The sequence below is a fragment of the Marmota monax genome, unplaced genomic scaffold (genome assembly GCF_021218885.2).
Source record: "Marmota monax isolate L192 unplaced genomic scaffold, Marmota_monax_Labrador192_F-V1.1 WCK01_AAM20220418_F8-fsc00140, whole genome shotgun sequence".
Lineage (NCBI taxonomy): Eukaryota > Metazoa > Chordata > Mammalia > Rodentia > Sciuridae > Marmota > Marmota monax.
The window spans coordinates 2884781-2907975 of NW_026694256.1; the positions used below are offsets into that span (position 1 = coordinate 2884781).

At 34.2% G+C, this 23195-nt stretch overlaps 1 protein-coding gene across 9 annotated transcripts in view; it reads right to left on the reverse strand.

The window, feature by feature from the left end:
• The window catches only part of Tbc1d32 (TBC1 domain family member 32), a 206970-nt gene extending 189407 nt beyond the window's left edge, over positions 1 to 17563 (reverse strand). For 3 of the 9 annotated variants that reach the window (XM_046467007.2, XM_058586254.1, XM_058586250.1), the window contains exons 1-3: positions 17126 to 17561; positions 16874 to 17031; positions 4947 to 5108 (exon numbers count right to left, since the gene is read on the reverse strand). In XM_046467007.2, the coding sequence (XP_046322963.1) occupies positions 4947 to 5108; positions 16874 to 17028 (317 nt within the window). In that variant the 5' untranslated portion in view covers positions 17029 to 17031; positions 17126 to 17561. Of the gene's footprint in view, positions 1 to 4946; positions 5109 to 16873; positions 17032 to 17125 lie in introns of those variants that run through there. The other 6 variants (XR_009228837.1, XR_009228836.1, XM_058586253.1 and 3 more) reach the window with 5 other exon arrangements.
• Positions 17564 to 23195: the final 5632 nt, after the last annotated feature.

Genomic DNA, 23195 nt, shown 5'->3' on the forward strand with positions numbered 1-23195 from the left:
TAAGATCTCTTTCCACTCTAATGGTCTTAAAATCTTGAAAAACAACTCACAATAAATTACTCTATAATTCAAGTAAAACCTCTCAAGTACTCATGTTAATTTTAAGCTGAGATCCCAAAAAGCCCTAGAAGTAGAATTTTAGATCTAGAAAGAACCATAAAGTCCAGCCTTTATTTCACAAATGAAGAATGTGTGACCTGGAACAATGACATTTCTGTATTTAAAACAAAAAAGGCACAAAGATTTATATATAAACACAGTGAATACTAAATTTATAATTAGAAATTCTGGATTGTAATCCTAACTCATTTGCCAACTAGTTCTGACTTCATATAAAAAAGTCTCAATTTCCTCAGCTATAAAAGGACATAAAATTAATACAATCTAGCTAAACTATTTCATATAGCATGGCAATAAATAAATGAAAATAAATATCTGAAAAGGCTTTGAAACTATAAAGCTCTAGACACGTATTTGTCATTATAATAAGGGAAATACATGAGGAAAATAAGCACAGCAAAAAATTTTTTTACTTATAAATCTGGTCAAGTGGTCACTATAATTGCATTCATCAAAGGGAAAATAGATACTCTATCTCACAAGAGCAATAAAGCCAGCCTAGGTATAACTAAAAAGAATGAATAAGAAATTAAAATTTAAAAAAAAAAAGCTAGGCTAAGGAATTTGAATAGAAATAACAGATTGAAATTTTATTTGTTTGGCAGTGCTAGTGATCAAACCCAGGGCCTCGTGCATGCTAGACAAGTGCCTACCAATAAACTCCACCCCCAGCTCCCACTTTGGGGGCAATTATCATATACATTCATAAGATACATTTTGCCAACACCACCAAAGGCCTATATGTTAAAGGCGTGCTTGGTCACCATCGATGGCACAATCAGGGGATAGTGGAACCTATAAGAGGTAGGGCATAGCTGGAAGTCTTAGGTCATTAGGTGTATTACCCTTGAAAGGAATGGGGGACCCTGGTCTCTTGCTCTCACTTCTTTGCTTCCAGCCTTAAGGTGAATGGGCTTCCTCACTATGTGTGCCCACCATGATATACTGCTTCAACACAGGACTAAAAGCAACAGGGCCAATCAACCATGGACTGAAACCTCCAAAACTATAAACCAAAATAAGCCTTTTCTGTTTATAAGCAGATCAATCTCACATATGTTTTGCAGCAAGGAAACCTGACTAACCCACATTTTAAATTATATATTTTAGAAATCACATATCTATATAAAAATGTATAATTTGTATAATATATAATTAAATAAAAATATGTTTAATATAGATTTAACAATATGTGTATATAATACAGAGCTATAAGCAACTTTATATAATATATATTTCTAAATTACCAGAAATCATGAGAAACACAAAAAGTAATGAAAGTAGATTAGGAACAATATAGGGAGGGGTATGGGGGGGTGACATATAGAAAAGAAATGTAATAGAGGTAAGAGTTCAGGGAATTTACTAGTTAAAGGTAAAGGGATATAAAATGCAAAATGGAGTTCTGAGACACTCATTAGACTAAACTGAAAACAACATATATATAGGATTACTGAGACAAAAGGCCCAGTTTCCCCTTCTTAGAGTCTGGGCAGCAATAAACAGGGAAACAAAATATGCCCTGATAGCTATCAATATCTATCCACCAAAAGTTGTTCTCTCCTTCCATAGTAATTGGACTATAGTTAAAATTACACTGTCCAGCCTCCTTTGCAGTTAGGTCTGGCTGTGTGAATATAAAGTTCCTGTCCCTTAAAGTTTTGTGATTTAATCAAGAACTATAAAAATAAATCTCAGTGATATAGAGAGTAAGATTGAGGGTGATCAAAATCCATAAAAAAAAAAAACTGAAATTTGATTTAGATATAAATGTTTTCAACATATCTTCTTACAAAGACAAACAAATTCTTCTGAAATTAATACCAACAAAAATGGCCAGAGGGAAAAACAGAGTAATAATTTATTAATGAATTAAAAGTAACTAGCAGCTGGGGATATAGCTCAGTTGGAAGAGTGCTTGCCTTGCACTCACAAGGCCCTGGGTTCAATCCCTAGCACCACCAAAAAAAAAAAAAAAAAAACACTAGAGCACTTCAAAATTAAGAGTTAAATGAACAGGAGCCATTGCAGCTTTGGAAGAGCTAAGAAAAAACAGATCCAGGATAGACTGTAAATACCACTAAGCAAATATCCTTAATCCTTCAAGAACTATAAAATAAGGACTACAAGAAGACAAAGCTCCCAAATAAAAAGCACACCAATCAACAACAAAAATCTACACAGTAAGTATGTCCACTCACTATATAAGTAATATATGACAGGGCCTACAAATGAATTCTTCCATGTGCAAACATCTATTTAAAAGGCAAATAACAAAATGTTAATTTAGGAAAACACTTTGTAATCATTTCAGTAAAAATGTTGTTAATAGATGCACTATTGCCACATTAGCCCTAAGTAATTGCTAAAGAATCACCAAAAAAATTGAAAGAAAATAATACACTGTACAATTTAAAGTCTTTCATCCATGGTTCATAAAGCAGAAGACAAACATTCATTAAGTAATTTAGAATCTTTGTAAGGTAGTTATTATTGTATTAATTTTTACACAAGGGTGAACTAAAACACAAGAAAATTAAATAGTTTATCCAGATATAAAAAAGTAATTTCCTAACAGTATCATATAAAACTCTATTCTTATCATTAAAATACTTTAATTATCTAATAAAGTATTTTAGTATTCCTTTTAGTATAAGTTTAATAAGACTTCTAGCAACAAGCTACTAGGAATTATAATATCCAAAAGACAGATACATTTTTGTTTTTTCTCCAAGTCAAGAAATAAACCTTAATCTGTATGGTTTTATGTGACATACATTAGAAGGATAAATTTACTAAATTTATTGATACCTATACACTATCACTTTACTCAAGTAATAACATATTTATTTAAACAATGAAATCAGTTGTTACAAAGAGGAAGAGAGCCTGTCCAAACTTATTGTTAAAAATTTATTAAATATAAGTCATATTTGGGCTGGAGTTGTAGCTCAGTGCTAAAGCACTTGCCTAGCACATGTGAGGCACTGGGTTTGATCCTCAGCTCCACACAAAAATAAAAAAATAAAATAAAGGTATTATGTCTCTCTACAACTAAAAAATTTTTTAAAAAAAGAATAGAGAAGTTGTAAAAAATAAGTCAGATTTAATATTTTAAAATGAAGTAGATAACATAAGATCGAGTACATATGCCAATGTATCTGATACTATGGTGGGGAAAATATATCCTATGAGCCTAAACTGACTTTTCACTTAGTTTTGAAAATAAAGTTTTATAGGCACACATACACATTTATATATCATCTATGGAATTTTCATACTACAACAGCTGGAAAGGCCTAAAATAATTATTAGATGGCCCTTACCAACCCCTGCCATAGGGTATGAGGTAATGACAAAATAAAAGGAACCTGGGACCTTACATGAATCCATTGAGCAGATCCACCTACCCTCCCTCTATGCAAATACTTCTGCATTATCACATAAAAAACTATCACATAAAAAAATTATTCAAGTTTCTATTGCGGTGTAATATCAAAACTCCCCATTATGCTATGGATTATAGAAAAGTAGAAAACATCTTATCCATCTTTATAGCTCCAGGATCTAACATATAATATACAGTAGTTACTCATTAAATATGTGATGAGTCTAAGATTGATAAGGGGAAAGAAAAAAAATTATTGTTAAAGCCAGAATTATTTCAAATATCAGTGTATTAGACTGTTTTCCTCTATGATAATAATACCTGAGCCTAGGTACTTTGTAAAGAAAAGAAGTTTATATTTTTCAATTTTGGAGGCTCAAGATCTTGGCACAGGCTTCTGCTTTACTCTAATAAATACCTCTTGGAGGATGATATCACAATGGTCAGAGTGCATGAAACAGGAATCATATGGCAAAAAAGGAAGCCAGAGAGTGGAGGGGGGCCAGTCTTGTTCTTCTATGACAACTCTCTCCCTAGAGATATAGGATCCCATAAAAACTTCCTTACTCCCTTCTGAAGGCAGCATCCAAAATAACCTAATTACCCTGCAACTAAGCCCCACCTCTCGAATGCTCTATCTCCTCTTAATACTACCTCATTGGTGACCAAAGTTCCAACACCATTGGGAAACACACTACATCTAAACCACAATAATCCATACAGAAAACTGATTATTCCGGCAAAAGATACTTCATTAATTCCTTCAACAAATACCAATTAAGCACCTAGAATGTATCAGTAATTTTCTAAGCATTAGGTTATAGAAACAAAAGATAAAATTATCTTTGTAAAGCTTGGATTAAGAAGCACATTTACTCCTTCATAAAACAGTGTGACAAAAGAGCTAAAAGGAAAATTAAGGAAAGTGAGAGAGAAAGAAAGTAACAGGAAAAATACTGACTTAAGCACAGAGGTGAACAAAGAGCTCCAAAAAGAAGACTAAGACCCCAAAAATGTGAAGGAGCAAGTCATACAAATATTTAGGGAAAGGCAATCTAGATAACAGAAGCAGCAAGAGTTCAAATTGCTGAGGGATGGCCTAGTTCGCTTGCTAAGAAAGAGCAAGATGAGATAGCTGGTACAGTAAGAGGGGACACATGGTAACATATAAGGAAGACAGGGAGAAGGCTGATGGTGGTTCTGGTTGCCTACAGAAAGACCTCTGCATTTTACTCTGAAGAAAATGGGAAGCTTGTGGAGAGTTCTGAATGAGACAGTGTCACACAATGATTCACTGTTTTAAAGCATCATTTTGGCTGCTAAGAGGTGCTATGTGGGAAACAGATTTTTGGGCGGGGATAGAGATGGGTTAGTAATGCTATCTCAAAGCCCAGTTGAAAGAAAAGTTACTTTAAAATATTACCAGGGGCATACTCACTCTTTAGAGTCGTGAATTCTTCTAGTAACATGCTGTACAAGAGTGTCATAGCCAGATTCTTCACTCTGATTCTGATCAGATATGCATTTTTCCATTTCTTCTTCAATCATAGACCCCAAAGTGTTGCATATGTGCTGTCTAAGGTATTTCACAAATTCATAGCTGAAAGAAATATTTAAAAAATAAATTTGGTAAAGAAGTTCAATTATTAATAACATCCAGAAAAAAAAAGTTAGTACAGAAAAGTCTATAACATATACAGATTTCTTACCTTAAAATAGAATTAAATTGATCATTCATTATAAATCATTCAGCTTATCTAGAATTTTGTTTTGCTTTGTTTTTTTCTGAGATACTTAGCAAAGATCATCATTTAAAAATGACCTTGGGTCTGCAATCTGTATATGGGGTAAAAATGGGAGTTCATAATCCGATTGAATCAAATGTATGAAATATGATAAGTCAAGAGCTTTGTAATGTTTTGAACAACTAATAATAAAAAAATAAAAAAATAAACTTTAGTTTCTCCTTTCTTAAAAAAAAATAAATAAAAATAAAAAAATAACAATGACCTTGGGGAGGGAAGCTAATGTCACAGAAGGAGAAGCAAATCTTAGAGGCATCCCAAACCTTAGTGGGTTTAGAGTCTCCTCATTTCTTCGTTATGCTCTTATGTCTGACATGTGATGTTGAAAAGAAGGTAATGCAGCTGTTGGATAATTATTCAGGCTGATAAAAACATAACTAAGAAACAGGAATTATGAAAGAATAAATAGGAAAAAGTTATGTTCCCATCACTAAAACAGAAAGTTTCTGTGTATATTTTTAAAGTAGTAATTGAATTAAATACCACCTAAAAAAGTTCTTATCTATTTTTATAGAGAGAAGTATCCCACATAATTCAATATACTGGATATTTTTCTTCATATAGTTAGGCTGATGTTAATATTAAAATTAGTTTGTAAATTCAAACAATCTAGAAAATATGAGAAAATAAAGTTCTACAAAGAATTATTTTATGAAACATTTACTAAAAGTAAAGGACAATAATTATGATTAACATATTTAGAAATGTTAACATTTCTACAGCCTCTCAAATGACAAAACTAATTTAGAATGAGTCAATTTTGTAAATGTCACTATCCACAAGACATGTAATTGAATAAGAGCGTCATATATGTGTAGTTAAGAAGATCAAGGAGATCCTGAATAATTTACTTCCTACATTCATGAGCCCTTTATGGTATTCACCATATAGTTTTCAGTCCACTATTTATTAAATGACTGATGCCTATAAAGAACAGCCACCTTAGCAAAATAGCAAAAGGATTTCATCTTCCACACTGTTTCTGATTGAGATTCTCTATTTCACTCAGTTCTGATTACCCCTAAACACATTGCTGCTTCCTGGAACCCCCATGACAGCCTCAGTACTGTAAGTGGCAGGCCTGTAAGAGACACTCCAGGCCTTAATAATAAAGTAGAGATACTTGACATGAAGCTATGTGGTATTATAGTAAAAGTACAGCCTCAGAGTCAAAAAGGCCTGAGCACCAGGTCCAGCTCTAGCACAAGCCAAATATATCATCCTACCCAGCCACTCACAAACCACCTTCTCTCCAATTTACATATTTCTGTTATTTCTGCCATCATTATATAAACAGACAACTGTATATAAAGTCTCAGTTTTAACAACAGTCTTCTCCATTGCATCTTATATCTAATTAGTTAGCAAGTTCTACAATCCTATAAATTCTTCCTCTTATTCTTCTCTTTCTCTTCTTACCATAATCATCCAAAAGGCTTGTTAAAACCCAGATTGCTGGCTGGGTCCCACTCTCAGAACTGTTGATTCAGTAGAAATAGAATGGGGCAAATTACCAGCTGATGCTGAGGCTGATGCTGATGATCCACTTTAAGAACCATCTATCCAGGGGGCTGGGGATGTAGCTCAGTTGGTAGAGTGCTTGCCTCACATGCACAAGGCCCTGGTTTCAATCCCCAGTATCATTAAAAAAAAAAAAAAAGAAAGAAAACCACCTATCCAGACAGATGCTATATTCAAATAGCTTATGAAAGATCTTAAAGTTCTTGGAATGTCAATCAGAAAATTCCTACTAAAGGAAATAGTACTGATGAAAACATTGGGAAATGTTAGTTGTATTATATTTAAAATATGTAGGATTATTTTATAATCCTCTATATTAACTGATAATTTTTTTCAATTAATAGACCAGTATCAATCCCAATATTTTAGAGCAAAGGTATTCTGTTGGAGTTTTAGGAATCACATAGTAACAGTTTTTAATTTCATCTTACCTGCTATTAGGGGCTGTATAGATTATATATACTCTTTAGGCTTCATTTTTTTTCTTTTACAAAATGAAAAGCATCTATTTTGGAAACTACTATAAAAGATTCTAGATTATATATGCTCTGCATCTAACAAAGGGCCTCACTTAAGTTTAACAAACAATAAGCAGTAGCTATTATTACTCTCATATTATTTAAGATACATTTTGCAATGATATAAAATCCCTCTTGAGACCCCAATTTATCAAAACAGGTTTATGTCTCATTCACCATCACACATGTCCAACCCTCGCTATTGTCTATCTCAATATCTTTGTTAACACTCACCTTCACCAGTGTTTTACTACCACTTCTCCTTCAGTAGGATCATCTTCTACAACCTAAAATGCTATCTCCTCACAAAGCCTTTGTTTACCAAAACTTACATGAACACCAACTTTTATATTCTTTATATATTTGACAGTAGGATAAATCCACTTGTTTGTGTATATTTTACACATAGTAGAAACTTTATACTTAAATTCAAATAAAGCATTTGGGACAACTCCAACCAGAGAAGAAATGAAATGTAGCTTTTGAAGCACCTTTTTAAAAATCCCCTGTACCCCTTGATGGGCAGAATCACAGCCTCTGGGACAGCAGTCCCCTATGTTTCTCCTATGCTAGCAAAGCAATAAAACGTCTTCCTTTTTCTCAAAACTGTGTCCTCGTTATTGAATTAGCATCAAGGACAAGGATAGAGCTTTAGGGAATAAATTGGTGACTCAAATGGGACCTGAGAACAGCCCCAACTCTGGCTTTTTTGGGCAGGTCTGCTTGTCCAAGCAACCCCCTTCAAAGCTAAGGATGCAAGGTGGCCAGTGAACTTGTTGAGAGCCACTGCTGGTGAGTTAAGAGACAGATGAGTTTGCCTCGGATCAAACCAAAGGAGCTATTCCTATGAGTAAAAGGAGAGACTGAGGGACAGTCCCAGCAACTGCCAAAGCTCTTTTTCCTTCAGGAAACTCCTGCCTTCTCTTCCTGAAGAGTAGAGGTTGCTCCATCTTGATCCACTTTAAGAAAAAGGAAACTGAATGCAGTAAGTCACAACACCCTTGGCCATCTAGACAATCCCTGCCCTAAGAATGCCTTGTCCAGTTACCCACCAACTGCTACCATAGACCTCTAGACTGCCTTGATGTTGAATATCCATAAGTGTCTGTGCACACCCCATCTGATAGAGAGTGAGTTTGGGGGAACCGACCCAAAGTCTTTGTTCTCTATCAGCAGAAAGCATCTTGGAAATGTCATTGTCCATTTTTCTGTAGAAATGAAATGTAGAAACTGACAGTAGGGAAATGTAACAGTGGTCCACTTTAAGCTTTGAATATAGACCTTACTGCTGTACTACTGCAATTTATTTTTTAAATAGACATGTATCTTTCTCTTCCTCTTTCTCTCCCTCTCCCTAATCTCCTCCAGTCACTAGTCTTGGAAGGGGACAGGATTATCCTTCTTCCCCATAGTAGGCAGAATAATTTGTCTTTGAGCAGACACCCACCCCTGGAAGGAAGAAATTCAGACTTTGGGGATACCACCAAAAGATCTAAGAAATGACAATCTTCCAAATTAACAAGTGAATTACAATTCTGGACAGAGAACACCTGGAATGTAGCCTCACATCCCTTCTTTCAAACCACCCTAATCCTTCCCCTGATAGGCAGAATCTAAACCTCTGGGACAACAGTGCCCTGTGATTCTCCTTTGCAAAGCAATAAGACTTCTTTTTCCCTTTTCTAAAAGGAAGGAAGGAAGGAAGGAAGGAAGGGAGGGAGGGAGGGAGGGAGGGAGGGAGGGAGGGAAAGGAAAAAATAAATTAAAAAAAAAAAAGAAGAAAGAAATATAGCTTTTGGAAGAGTTTATCTTTCCATTTCCTATATCAGTGGCTATCAGACTGGACTTGCTCATTCTCTCAAAACATTTCAATAGTTAGTTCCATATTCATGTAATGTCTTTTAATAAATTCCACATAATATTATGCTATATTTATATGTCCATATATAGAGCCTTTTATTCTTTCTATATTCCCCTCTGTAAGAAAAAAAAATGAACAGAGAGAGGTAGGGAGGAGGAATAAAAAGAAAATATAGAGCAAAAATAAACCTCCTCTTTCCAGCTATTCACCACATTTCTGGTACTAACAACCTTTTTTTAGAATCCTAAATTGACATCAAGAATGCTGTCTAATTAATGTCTCCACGTTCTGCACCCAGGCCCACTCACTCAATCAGATCCATCCAGTCACGGACACTTGTTAACATTTCCTACACATCCCTTGTTTTTATCACTTCTCCTTTTTTTTCTATCAATCAGCGTAAAATCACATTATCTCATGCAGAGATGACTACAGCAGCCTTCTTGCTTATTTTTTCACTTTTACTCTTTCCTCTCTGACATTCATCCTAAACACCAAAGTCATAATGGTCTTCAAAAATCACTCATTTGCCAGGAGTATTGGCACATACCTATAATCCCAGTGATTCAGTACACTGAGGTAGGAGGATGAGAAAATTCAAGGCTAGCCTCAGCAACTTAGTGAGATCTTAAGCAACTACGTGAGACTCTGTCTCAAAAATTAAAAAATTAAAATTAATAAGAGGACTTGGGAGGTGACTCAGTAATTAAGCAACCCTAGGTTCAATCCCCAGTACCAAAAAAAAAAAAAACTACTGATTTCACTATTTCACTCAAAGTTACAGCTATTTTACTCATATCAATACCTCATACCATGTCATGTTACATAATATCTCAATAAGTATTTGCTGAATTTAAAATTAATTATTGACTGCCTGTGTTTTTCATGGTAAAATACAAATTCTCTTGCTTGGAATGAGACACCTAATTAATCAAATCCCTTTATCAGGGCATGTCCACTTAAATGAGGCTACATTCAATATTCTCAAGAAACTACCAACCATGTTATTTACATATAAGAAAGTGAGAAACTAACTTGTAAGTGACTGATATGCTAACCTGTGCTAGGCGGTTTATTATTATTATTTTATTTACCAAATGATAGGTAAAATAAATGTGGACACAGATTCCAAAACTTTGAGAACTCTGCCAAATTCAGGAGCTACTAATTCATTCACTTATTGTAATACCCATGTTATTCACATAACTCTATACTCCCTCAAGTTTTAAAAATTCCAGAAATGTCCAACTCATTCTAATGACAACTTATTTCTTATTTCTGAATGTCTAATTATAAGCCAAACCTTTGCACATTCTACACAAAACTTGAAATTTACATGTCAAGAAATGGGATTTAAAAATACAACTTTCAAGAGAATATATTCTATATTTTGTAACATTTGACAGTGCCTATCCTTCCTCCACAGCTGGCTCTAAGATAGAGTTAGCAGATGTAAATCATGAGATCTGAAAAGCAAAATAGGTGTATGTTCACCACAACCCTCCTTTCATGACCAGGAATTCTGAAGCAAGAATCAGAATATTTGACATTTCTTTAAAATGTTATTAAAAATGAGAAAAAAATCCTAGAATACATAATCATTTCAGCCCAACCACTGTGATCCTACATCCAGCCTGTTAACACTGGGAAAAGGAAAGGTGAATGTAAGAAAATAGAAGACTGGAACTACCTAGCAACTACCTTGACCACCTCTACCCAAAGTTAATCAAACACACCAGTTTTCTTCCAGTTTTCTTCTCTGAGATATTCAGCAGCAAGTCAAAGATGGAACTAACCTGAATTATGTCTCTGAAATTGAAGGAAGTGTCTCCCTAAAAATTAATTCTACAGACCTGTGGAAAGGCAGAATTATCCTATTCCTTAATTTTATCAGCCCCATCTCTGTGACAAAAATCAAGCAATTAAGAGAAATATTTAACTGAGAAAAATAATTTCTATGTATACTTTGTTATACATCCCAACCAGTAGACAATACAAATGATATTTTTATAATTGAGGCCAGGAAGACATATAACAAGACCATTAATAAAATTAATAATTTATAAAATTTATAAAAAACTTAATAAGAGAATATCACTCTAAAATAAGATACATCAAAAACAAATCACCACCACTTAACTTCAGGTGTAAATAGCAAATATACTAGAAATATTTTTCATCTACTCTTTGAGAACTTGAATAGCTAAATGCTTTTTTTTCTAATAATATTTTCCAGAAGATATTCCAAGTGCTTAAAAGTTTTGGTTCATCTTCAATTTAAATGAATCCAAACACCTCAAAGTTAAATCTTGCCTTAAGACGTTATAGCTCCTTTCCAAAGAATCTTCTAAAAACTAAAATTCCAGGGATGTAAGATCCTTTACCATACAAGGACTACTAGGTTGCCTGGGCTTTTATGAATGCTCTACTGACATCAATCACTGGAAAACTCTGAAAGCCTTCAATCCTAAATTCATTAAAAGAGAGAGTTCTTCAAGTGGGCCATTTTATTCTTTGGGTTCCCAAGATTCCAAATTTTCATCCAACAATTTATCTTGTGTTGGTTTTTTTATTGTCCAAATTCACAGTAATATCCCACAAGATCCTAGAAATACTGCTATTCTATTATGGTGACCAGGATAGAATACCATTGCAATGAGACTGAGAGAAATAGTACTGAAAAATTAGGTGCTTTGTGTGTATTGTAATCCTGATACTATCAATGCTATCTGCTGGCTCTTATGAAGTCCACATCTAATCCAAAAAATCAAAGGTAACTACAAATTTTTTAATCAAATATTCCCACTGCATCATCTTAAGAAATTATTGGGGAAGTAGAAAAATATTCTATTTATTTTGTATGAAAATAAAGCCCTGAATGACTGAAAGAGACTTTCAAAAGATCCCTATATTTATTCCAGGGATTGGAAACACAGATGTTAGAGAAAGTAGACAGGTAAAGAAAAACAAGCTATACACAAGAGAAAAAGAAAGGAGACCATGATGAACCAAATAAGACACGGAGCAACTCAAGGGAAACATTCGACATGGCTCAGCCACTTGTCTTAAAAAATATGTCAATTGTTAATTTTTCAATGTTTTTTAAAAAGCCAGAAAAACTGGTTAAGTTTTTCTCCTAATTTCTAAATATTGCTTTTACTCTTATTTTTCAAGCTAGCCAAAAAAAAGAAAAAAAGAAAAAAAAAACACATATCAACTGACTGAATATGGCCTGAAACATGCCAGTTAGACCTTCCAATACCCTCACTCAAAAAGCATTATGAAACCCTGACAGCTAAAAATACTGGTCAATCTCCTCTGTTTAAATTTCCTGTTTAGGAAATATAAACTGATCTCAAAAATCTACATCACATTTAATAAAATATTTTAGAATATCCTTATGAGGCTTAATTGGTATAAATTCTGCTACAATTCAGCCCCTTTTCTTTCAGACATTTCTGTGTTAACATTTTCAGACATAACACAATCTAATTGTGCTAGAAAGCACAGGACTATAAATACAATGAATAAACAAGTTTCTATACTTGTAATATATATTTATTATAATAATAAATACATTATTATACTTCTAGAAATCTCTAAATCAATTTTACCTCAGGTTTAAGTTCCAAAACGTATACTGACCAATCTTGCAAACTTAGGTAAAATATATGATCTTGCTAAACTATAGTCACAATACTTAGTGATAATGACAATTCTAATGTAAAAACATCTGTTTACTACGTAGAGTTCTCTTATACCTTGACATTTTTTCTTACCCAATATATTAAAAATGTTTTATTAACCTTGTCACTTTAAAAGCAATTTAATGAGAAAAAAAATAAAATTGGGATTTCTAAGACACTATTGATAAATCAATGCAAAATATGTTTTTCTAAATATTCTTCAAGGCCTGGGAGTAGCAGAAGGCCCTGAGTCGAATCCACAGTATAAAAAAAAAAAGAAAAAGAAAAAAAATCCTCAAACAGGGACTCTTAAACCTACAAGGACAGTTATTTGCTAATAAGAAAAGATACGTGGATGTCACATAACAGAAAAAGCTCAATTAAAATACACAGCAATGTACATGGTCATTTTCTCGAATGATAAATATGAAATCTTTCATATTTATCTAGGAAAGGATCACCAAGTTGGGTAAAATAACATTCAATTTTCCATTCTTTCTTCTTTAACCTTATTAATGTAGATTTGTCCATGATGAATTTCTGACATGTTCAGAAAATAGATATTAAAATATGCGGATACAGAGATCACTATTAAACATAAGATCATAAATCATCTAATTAGTACAAGGTTGTTTCATGAATCACTCTTCTAGCTGTTTAAACAAGAAAAGTGTATTTCAAACAGCTATAAAAAATTATCACTAATGATGTTTTAAAAAGGTGTTTTATTAGTGAAAGATGTGAATTACAATGATGATATTGGGAATGCTTATAACATATTATATTTTGGAATCATAGGATTAGAAGACAAACTTAATCGTATGTATAATCAGGATACGAAAGACGATATAATAGAAGGAATGAGTATTTCACATCTCCTACAACATTTTAGGCACAAGTTTCTGACTCATGATAGTTACTAGAAATGCATTAACTATAGAAGCACACATATAATCCTTGATAATTTCTCTACATAGGTATGTAATTTAAAGTATAAAGGGTTTTTTGAAGTTATCACGTAAGCACAATAAAGTTCATTAATTAAAAAGTTGCTGACAAATTTTCCTGTAAAACAAAGAAAAAAAGCACAATTCAATAAATATGATTGTATTCCTCCCAAATCAAATCAAAAATTATATCAGATGAGAAGGCTACAAAAGTAATCCTCTGCATTAGGGACTATTAGAATCATTAGAGTGTGTAGGTATTTTTAAAAACAACAAAGCACCGTTATTCTCAATGAAGTGCAAATTAACTATGCTCTAACTCTGTACTCTCAATCCTGATTGAATATTAGAAATATCTAGAGGGTGTTTGTTTTTTCTTTAAAAAAAAAAAAAAAGTCCAGGCTCTTCCACTCCCCTTTTCTTGCCAAGACCCCAAGGGGATTTTGATTCATTTGTGATAATGCTCAAGTGTCAGTGTTGTTTTGTTTTGTTTTAAGTGGCCCCCAGCTGATTCTGGTGCATCCAGATTTAAAACCAGTGCTGTTTGTTTTTTAGGGGGCCAGTCTGAGTGTAAAAATTGACACAACACATACATACACAAAGAAAAAGGTGCACTCACTTTTTTCCCCCTCCCACAGATCTCAAATACTTGCTGCCATTCTTAAAAGAAAAGAAGAAAAGTTTGGATTTTTTAAAGAATGTGTATTGTTCAAGTAGGAAAAAAATACAGAAAGCAGAGCTAGGTTAGCAGTCCCCTGAGACAAATCCTAACTAGGGCTGCACTAGTTTCTCCCCAAATTACTGCATTTTTCCCACTTTGTTATACTACCTGAAATTACATTATTTGTTGACCCAATTAACTTTAAAACAATCTGATTACAAAAATACTAAGAACCCAGAAATTTCAGCTTCCCCTATAAGCCTATTTAATAAGATTATTTTTCTTGCTAATAATAAGACATCACATGGACTTAAGAAATCAATATTCTGATAGTGGAGATGGAAAGAAAAATTCTGACATATGACCTTGAAAATAAGATATACCTTGACTCAAGAACATTAAGCATTCAAGTAGACTTAGGTTTGTGAAAAGAAAAATGGAAATACAAGCCCCTGGAATAACTGATCTACAAGATGCCATCCAATTCTGAGATTGTAAGATTCTACAATGAGGTCAAGGGCATCATCCTCTGTTCTTTGCCTGCATAAGAGACTTCCTTCCTCCTAAGACACAGATCTCAGGCCAACACCATTAACACATTCTGATTTTTACTATCTTTTCTTTTAATATCACAATCTACTTTTAAGTTTGTAAATTTTACTTTTAAAACTACAAACAAGCTATAATTTAGAGTCTGCCTGGATCTTTTCAGGCATGCCACAAATAAATCCCTTAACTATTAACTGTTTCATTCAGAAAGTATTTATTTAATCTAACAAATTGTTGAAGAAGAGTAAATTACAAAAGTCATTAGACCTCTTAGAGCACCTGCAATGATTCAATTCTAACTTGAAAAAAACATTTTAAAATTGATACAGCTAAAGCAATATGTAAAGGCAAGTGTGTAGCCTTAAATGTTTACACTAAAAAAAGAACAAAACTACAAATTAATGAGCTAAGGATTCATTGCAATAAAAGGTTAAAAGATTTCTCAAGAAAAAAAACGAAGAGCTAAAATTAGGAAAGCAAAAAATAAACACATGAGAGGAGAGGGAAGCTGGCTCTTTGAGAAGACTACAAAATTAATAAACCTCTACTATGCATGACAAATCAAGAGCAAAGGAGGAAAGGAACCAATGAAAAACAATTAAAAGGGGAATTAACTACATATACTGGAAATATTAAAAGGTAACATCATTATGGATGAAAACCTTCATGTACATGAGCTTGAATATCTATTGATATGAACAAATTTCAATAATATCATCCTAGAAAAGACTTAGTAAAACATGGATTTTTAAAACAAATACATGTGAGTTCAAAACCAGAAATAAACCCAAAATTTAATGCCTGACGTGCATTTGTGTGAGGTAAACTATCATTACATTAACTTACAAACATTAATAACCCAACTTGTATTTGAGAGGGTTCCAATTTTTCTACATCCCATTGTCTACATAATAAATCAAGAGATAACCAATTAAAGCTGAGGGAAGCTGAGGCAGGAGGATCACAAATGCATGGCCAGCTTGGGCAATTTAGCAAGACCCTGTCTCAAAAGAAAAAAAAAAAAAAATGGGCTAAGGATGTAATTGAGTGGTAGAACACTTGTCTAGCATGCATGCGACCCTGGGTTCAATCCCCAGTACTGCCAAATAATACTTATAACAACAACAACAAAGGCACTTGGAGGCAGATTTTTAAATTGAGAGGTTTAACGGAAATTATATGAGAGAAAACACAAATCTCTAAAAATGTTCAAGATCTTAAAATCTTTTCAGTTTTTAAAAGTCCTTCAAGACCTACAGCAAATGCACAAATTTTGTCTACTGCTTCCAAAGGCAGAGCTCTCTACCTCTTCAATGGCATTTTTAATCCTGACATGCACCACAGCCATTTCCATGTGTGCCCTCCTCTTTCTATACCAGAGAAAGCTACCTTCCATCAGTAAGTATTCCCTTGCAGTGCTCAGAGTGGTTAATAGGTCAAAGCACTGGAATAACAGATCAGCAAGGTAAAAGGATCTCGGGGATCACTGCTTTTAACTATAGTGACAAAAACTTGAAATAGAACTGTTCTTAAAAGAATAAAGATAATTTTTAATTAATGTTACGGTGTGGCTCAGGAGAGAAAATGAAAAATTAGGATATGTTGGTTGTGGCATTCAAAACATAAAGGAGGAAGAGGTTTTAGGAAATTAGTAAAGAAGAAATGACAAATTCGGCAACCGGTCAAATAAAAACTGGGACTCCAAGTAACTACTTTAACAATTATAATCAAATGAATATTCTTTCACTATTTATCGTAACCTTTTCCGGGTCAATCAATGGTTTATTTACTTTAAAACTTAAAAGCAATTTTTTTACTTGTGAAAATTTTCATCAGTTTCCTCCAGACGTAAGAGGATTTTCTCGGCGCACTCCAGGGAGGGCGCGCCCGCGATTTTCTCCTTGACGCTCTGGAACAACTGCCTCAGCATCGCCTGCAGCATGGCCTCGTCCTCGCTGGAGAAGTAGGCCATCCTCTGTAGGAATCAAACGTCCATTGCCATTACTCCAGGTTCAAGCAAACACATGCATGGCGTACGCGCGCCCCCACCCAATCCCGGCCTAGCGCACCGTCGTTGCCTAGGAGACCGCGGGGAGCGCGTGGGGGTGGTCCCTCCACCAGGCGTTGTCCCGGACGAGTCACCTTACTCTGCAGAGGCTGGGGTTTGCGGGGCCCTCCTCAGACTCTCGTCGTGGCTAGGCTTCAGTACCAGCGGAGCTCAGCCTCCCCCAACGAACAGCAGCAAAGACACGCAAGCAGGCTCTCTCACTGGAGGGCCTGACGGAGGAACGCCAGCGCTGCGCGTGACGTCAGGTCGTTGACGTAGCTTCCTTGGTGAGGGGTTTACCTGAAGACTGAAAGGGCGCATAGAGAATGAAGGGTTCTTTGGGGCTGCGCGTCTTCTCAGTAAGCTGGTCTTAGTGGCGAGAGGAAATAGAGTAGAAGACCTTTTGGTCGGTGAAAGAAAAATAATAGAAGTGAAACTGAAAGTTGCCTGGAAATTTTAGGTCGAAAAGGGAATGAATGGTGTTGAAATGTTGCTGTGCAGTTTTATTACAGCACCTAAAACCTGTTGAGCTCCTCCCTCTTATGAAAGTACCTGGTTTAGGAAATACAGAGAAGACAACGCCTTCGTAATTTAACAGAAGAAGAAATTAAGGATTGCCGTACAATAAAAGTCGATGTCATGCTGTAGAAATACGCCAGGTAGTTACTGTGGAAACCCAGAATTAGGTTTTAACTCGGTAAAGAAGTTGAGGAAAGAAAGGAAGAGAGAAAAAAATGGACTTGGAATTTGAGTGGCCTCAGAGTGTGTGATATTCAGGTATCTGAATTAATAGAGCCAGAAAGGAACTGAGGCTACAGGAGTAAATTGTCCACGTCTGAAAGGGTTATATTTGACAAGTTAAAGTACCAGGAGTTTATCCTGCAAGTAGTAGGACACAATTGGATTCTAGAGAGACACCAAGAGATAACATTTATAAAGAACACTTCAGAAAGCTTCCTCCGAAGGGAGAATAACACTGTTCAAATTGAGAATTTCTAAAGGATATACCTTAGGAAAAAGGAAAATAACCTTTAAAGAATATTTGAGATATAATAAGGATGGCACAGGAGAGGGGCATTAGGCAAATATGTGGTTTCCATAAAATAATAATTATTCTAATTTGTGAAGGTTCAAAATGCATAGTACTAAAATACTAGAAACAACTATAGGAAGTGGAATAAGAAAGTGTTCTACGATCTTCTTTTTCTAAAGGGAGTTTAAGATGTTAAACTTGATTCAGTAGCCATGAATCAAGATTTCCAGTGATTTGAAGGTTAGAAAAAGAGAATTTAAATTTAAAAACTTGGGAAGATGAAATAATTAGGAAAAAGAAGACCAATTTATAAAACGAAGTTAAGAAAATAGAAGCAGAAGAAAAGTAGAAAAAAAATGACATTATACAAAGAAACATTATAGAAAAAAAAAGAGAGCACTAATAAATTTATCTCAGCCCTCCACTTAAAAGCCCAGAACTGTCAGATTAACATTTAAAATAGCCAACTATGCTTTTTTCACAATTCTGAAAGTCTGAAAAAGTAAGAACTAAAACAGAAACATAAAACAAGATAAATAGTATCAAAAGGAAGCTATATTTGTGTCAGCAAAAATAAAGTTTAAGCGAAAGAGAGATTAGGAATATTGAGTGTCATTGCAGAATTTTTTAATTTTTGATTCTACAGGAAGATACAGCAATTTTGAATTTAAAGTAAGTAGAATTCTTAATCTCTCCAAGCCTTTACTATTTTTCGGAGAAGGTTATCTGTGTTCTTATGTGTCTTTGAATATGCTATCCATGGGACAACTGGAGCACCATTCCAGCATCAAAACTCCTGCTGTGATCAGCTGAACTTTGGTTTCAAAGCAGTACAGTTGAAGTTTTCCTTATCTGTTTCCCAGGCTCTTCTTTGATATTGTTCCCAAGAGTACACCCAGTAAATATGTTGCATACAAATCTAAGATCATCAGAGTCTGTTTCCAAAGGAATGCTATTGTAACAGAAACTGATTGGGTCAATTAGACTATTCCATTATCTAATATGTGGTGTTCATAATAGGATGTTTCTGATCATGGCATACACCACTGGTCTTCCTTCTGTCTGTTTTATACATGGTGGACTTTTGCCAAGGCAGTAAATTTTGTTCCAAATAAATACAGCCATGTTATCAGGGTCAATGACCTAAACATGTTTTGTGTGTGTGTGTTTTAATTTAAAAAGAAAATAGCTGTTGCCATAGTACTTGGGACTCTCAGACATACAGTGACCTATCACATGTAAATATTATCAAAGGCCTTGATTGTGGGAGAAGTGCACAATAATTGTTGGATATTATTAATATTGTTGCCCATTTCTACAATTTTGAATTGGAATTTTCATAGAACTTACATAGGTCCAACTTTCACAAACTAATAAGAGAACCATTTCAAATTTTCCAAGTGTTGAAATTGGCTCTTTTTCCTTTCTAGGCAATAAATCAAAGTGAAATTAAGGAGGATATAAACTGCCAACATCTGCAATTAAAGCCTTCTTTATCCTTGTGATCCCATTTAAGAATGGCATTTGCTTTTTCCCAAGGGGTATTCTCATTTGATTAAGACACCAAAGACTTATTAATGAAAAATTCCTATGAAAGTCTGACATAGAGTTTGACAATTTACCCAAAATATAAGTGCTGGGCTCTGAAAGTGTCCCAGTGTCTGAGAAAAGATTATGAATTCCTGCCTTTCCTTATGTATAGAGTTCACTTACTGATGCCAGCTAACTTGTTGTCCAAAGCAGTTTTCTGAATTAGCTTCTAAGATAATGTCTCATCCTGATCCTGCTCTTATCACAATGCCAGCAAGACAACTATCTCATTGTTCTGAAGATAAGTCTATAATACATTCACTCTTAGGTTCTTATTCTTATGCAACTGTGAGGTTACTTGTTACCCAGTGTGAAGAGTTATCCTGCAACCTTATTTTTAAAAAACAAAGTTTTTAAGTACTTTACATTTCTCTGATTTGAGGCCAAATTATCAGCCCACAACTAGAAGTCTTTTCATATAAGAATTTTAGATGAGCTGTTCTAGATCTTATTTCTATGGACATATTGTATATGCTATCTCATTAAACTAATAGTAATAGAATAACATGTATTTTCAGACTTGGTCTCAAATATCAAGTTCACTTATATCTTATATTAGTTTAGGTTACAATCTAAGCTGCTATTACAATTCAGAGGCCAAAAAAAGATATTTATTTACCTCTTATGAAAGGGTCCCAGAGCACTTCAGAACTGACCCTCCAATAAAAATACTATTTCTCTGCTACAGAAGAACTATGGAATTTGAGAACATGGGGCAATATCCAAATTCAGGGATAGGAAGCCTAAGTCTGGAAGCTTTTATGATCAGCACACATGCCCATCAAATTCCATAAAGGTATTTATTGGATAGTAAAATAAGGCCACGATCTCCCCTGAAATTGTTTCCAAAAACAGGAAGCTGAAGATACGAGTATGGAATGCTATTTCATAAAATGTGCCATTTCTGTGTCCATGTTTGTCATCATGTACATGACCAAGAAAAGACTAAGGTTTGTAACTTCCAAATTGTCTATCTGTGCTTAATTTGCAGAATGAAATTTACATCCAGAAAACTAATCACAAGGTAGTCTGAATTAACTACAAGGAATGTCATTGATAGTACCCCCATCCTTTACAGAACAGATTCGACACAGTGAAAAAGTAAATTTGAAGATTAGAGAGAGCCATTCTGCAATTACCACCATTTTGGCAAATAGCACCACATATTCTACGAAAATAAATTCATGAATTAGGCAAAGTGGCACATACCTGTAGTCCTAATGGCTTGGGAGGCTGAGAGAAGAAGATCCCAAGTTGAAAGACAGCCTCAGCAACTTAGTGAGACCCTTTCTCAAAACAAAACCATTAAAAAAAAACTGGAGATGTGGTTCAATGTAGAGTATCTCTGAATTCAGTGCCCAGTACTACCAAAAAAAAAAAAAAAGTAAATAAATTGATCATCCATAAACATAGCTGAACTAGAACGCAAATTTAAACTCTCACAGCTGACTAGCTACTGAATTTTCTTTCTGCTCATTCAACAGCCAGATTCAGTCCATGAGTCATAAGCTTTCACCTTTGATATTAATCTTTTTTTCTCACCTACCTATAACTACCCATTTGAAAAAATTATTTTAAACAAATAATAAATTACATAATTCATGGGTTATTCATAATATTTCCTTATTTGATTTTTGTGATTGGCATATAATTTCATATTCATAGACATGTTTAGAACCAAGAAATATTAAACTAATGGAATAAAAACAAGTCAACCAGTACAGCTATAAAGATCACTTTTCTGTCAATAAAAAGTATTTCTTTCAATAAACATAATCCCATGAGAAAGAAATATTGAAATTCAAAACAAAACAAATTGCAACTTATTTGTGCATAGCACTGTTTATACTTTTATATCACAAGTAATAAGAATATATTTAAAGTGTTTCATTTGGTAAATTTAATATGTATGCACATAAAAAAGCATTCCTCATTCAAGGTGATGGATATACTGATCACCCCAAAAGTTTCTTGTAATCCTATTATAATTCATTTTCAACCCTCCTTTTTCCTAGCCTCAGTCAACCACTAGTCTACTTATGTCACTGTGTTACTTAGCATTTTCTAATATGTATAAAAGGAATCATACAGTATGTACTCTTTTGTATTGCTACTTTTGTTTAAATAATCATTATATGGTTTATCTGTGTTGTGTTGTCCACTTGACACTGTCATGAACCAAAGATCTGACAAGAACAACTTAGAGAAGGGAAATTTATTTTGGCTCACAGTTCCAGAGGTTTATCCCATGGTCAGTCAAGTCCATTGTTTTGGGCCCAAGATGAGGTAGAACATCATGGAATAATGATATGATGAAGGAAACCTCCTCAGCATATGGCATCCAGGAAGCACAGGATGGGGACAGGGCCACAGGGAAGGTGTACCTTTCTTGGGCATATCCCCCTATTACCTGCCTCCTCTAGCCATGGCCAGCCTGCCTACATTACCACCCAGTTAATTCAAACTATGATGGACTGATTAAATCACAGCTGTCACAATCCAATCATTTTACCACAAACATTCCTGCAATGACACAGGAGATTTTGCAGGATATAACATAATACTGTGTATCAATAGTTCTTTCTGTTGTATTGCTTAATAGTATCCATTGTATGAATATACCACAAGTTGTTTGTATATTTACATACTGGCAGACATTTGGTGTTTTATGCTTTTTGGCTATTAAAACTATTACATGTTTCAGACTGGGCATGGTGATACATGCCTATAATCCCAGCAACTCAGGAGACTGAGACAGGAGGATTGCAAGTTTGAGACCAACCTGGAATAACTTAACAACACCTAGTCCCAATAAAAAATAAAAGAGCAGGAGATGTAGCTTAGTGGTAGAGCATTCCTGGGTTCAATCCTCAGTACTGCTAGATAAATAAATAAACTAATATTGCATATTTCTGAGAAGATTTTTAGTATACCAAATACTATTTAAAATAATTTAAATAACCTGTAATTGCTTTGTTTATATAATATTATTGAGAGTTTAAATACAATTGGTGCCCAATTTGACAAAAGTGATAAATTTCAAGGTTCACAAACTTTCTGTATAGACCAAGTATTAATGAACAGTTGGGAAATACTTTTAAGAAATCTTTGAGTAGTTGATTCTCAGAAACATAATTACCTAGATATTAGACACTGAGATCGTACATTATATGAGAAAAATAAAACTATCCCACAAACAGTGGCTCCATTGATAATGTTTTAGCACAGATAATATAACTGATTTTTTTTCCTGCCCAGAATCCTACACCATCAAAAGTTTTATGGAAATAGTCAATTGTGTGTCTCATTTCTGAAGCTACAATAAGAAGATCCTCCTTCTGTCAACCCCAGGCCACAAAATACAAGCAGGTGACAAGCTTAAGTCAGTCAGCTTTTACCCTGTGGAAAATTGTTATAATCCAAAAGCTTAATATCTTATTATAATAGTGAAAAAGGTTTGCTATTTTCT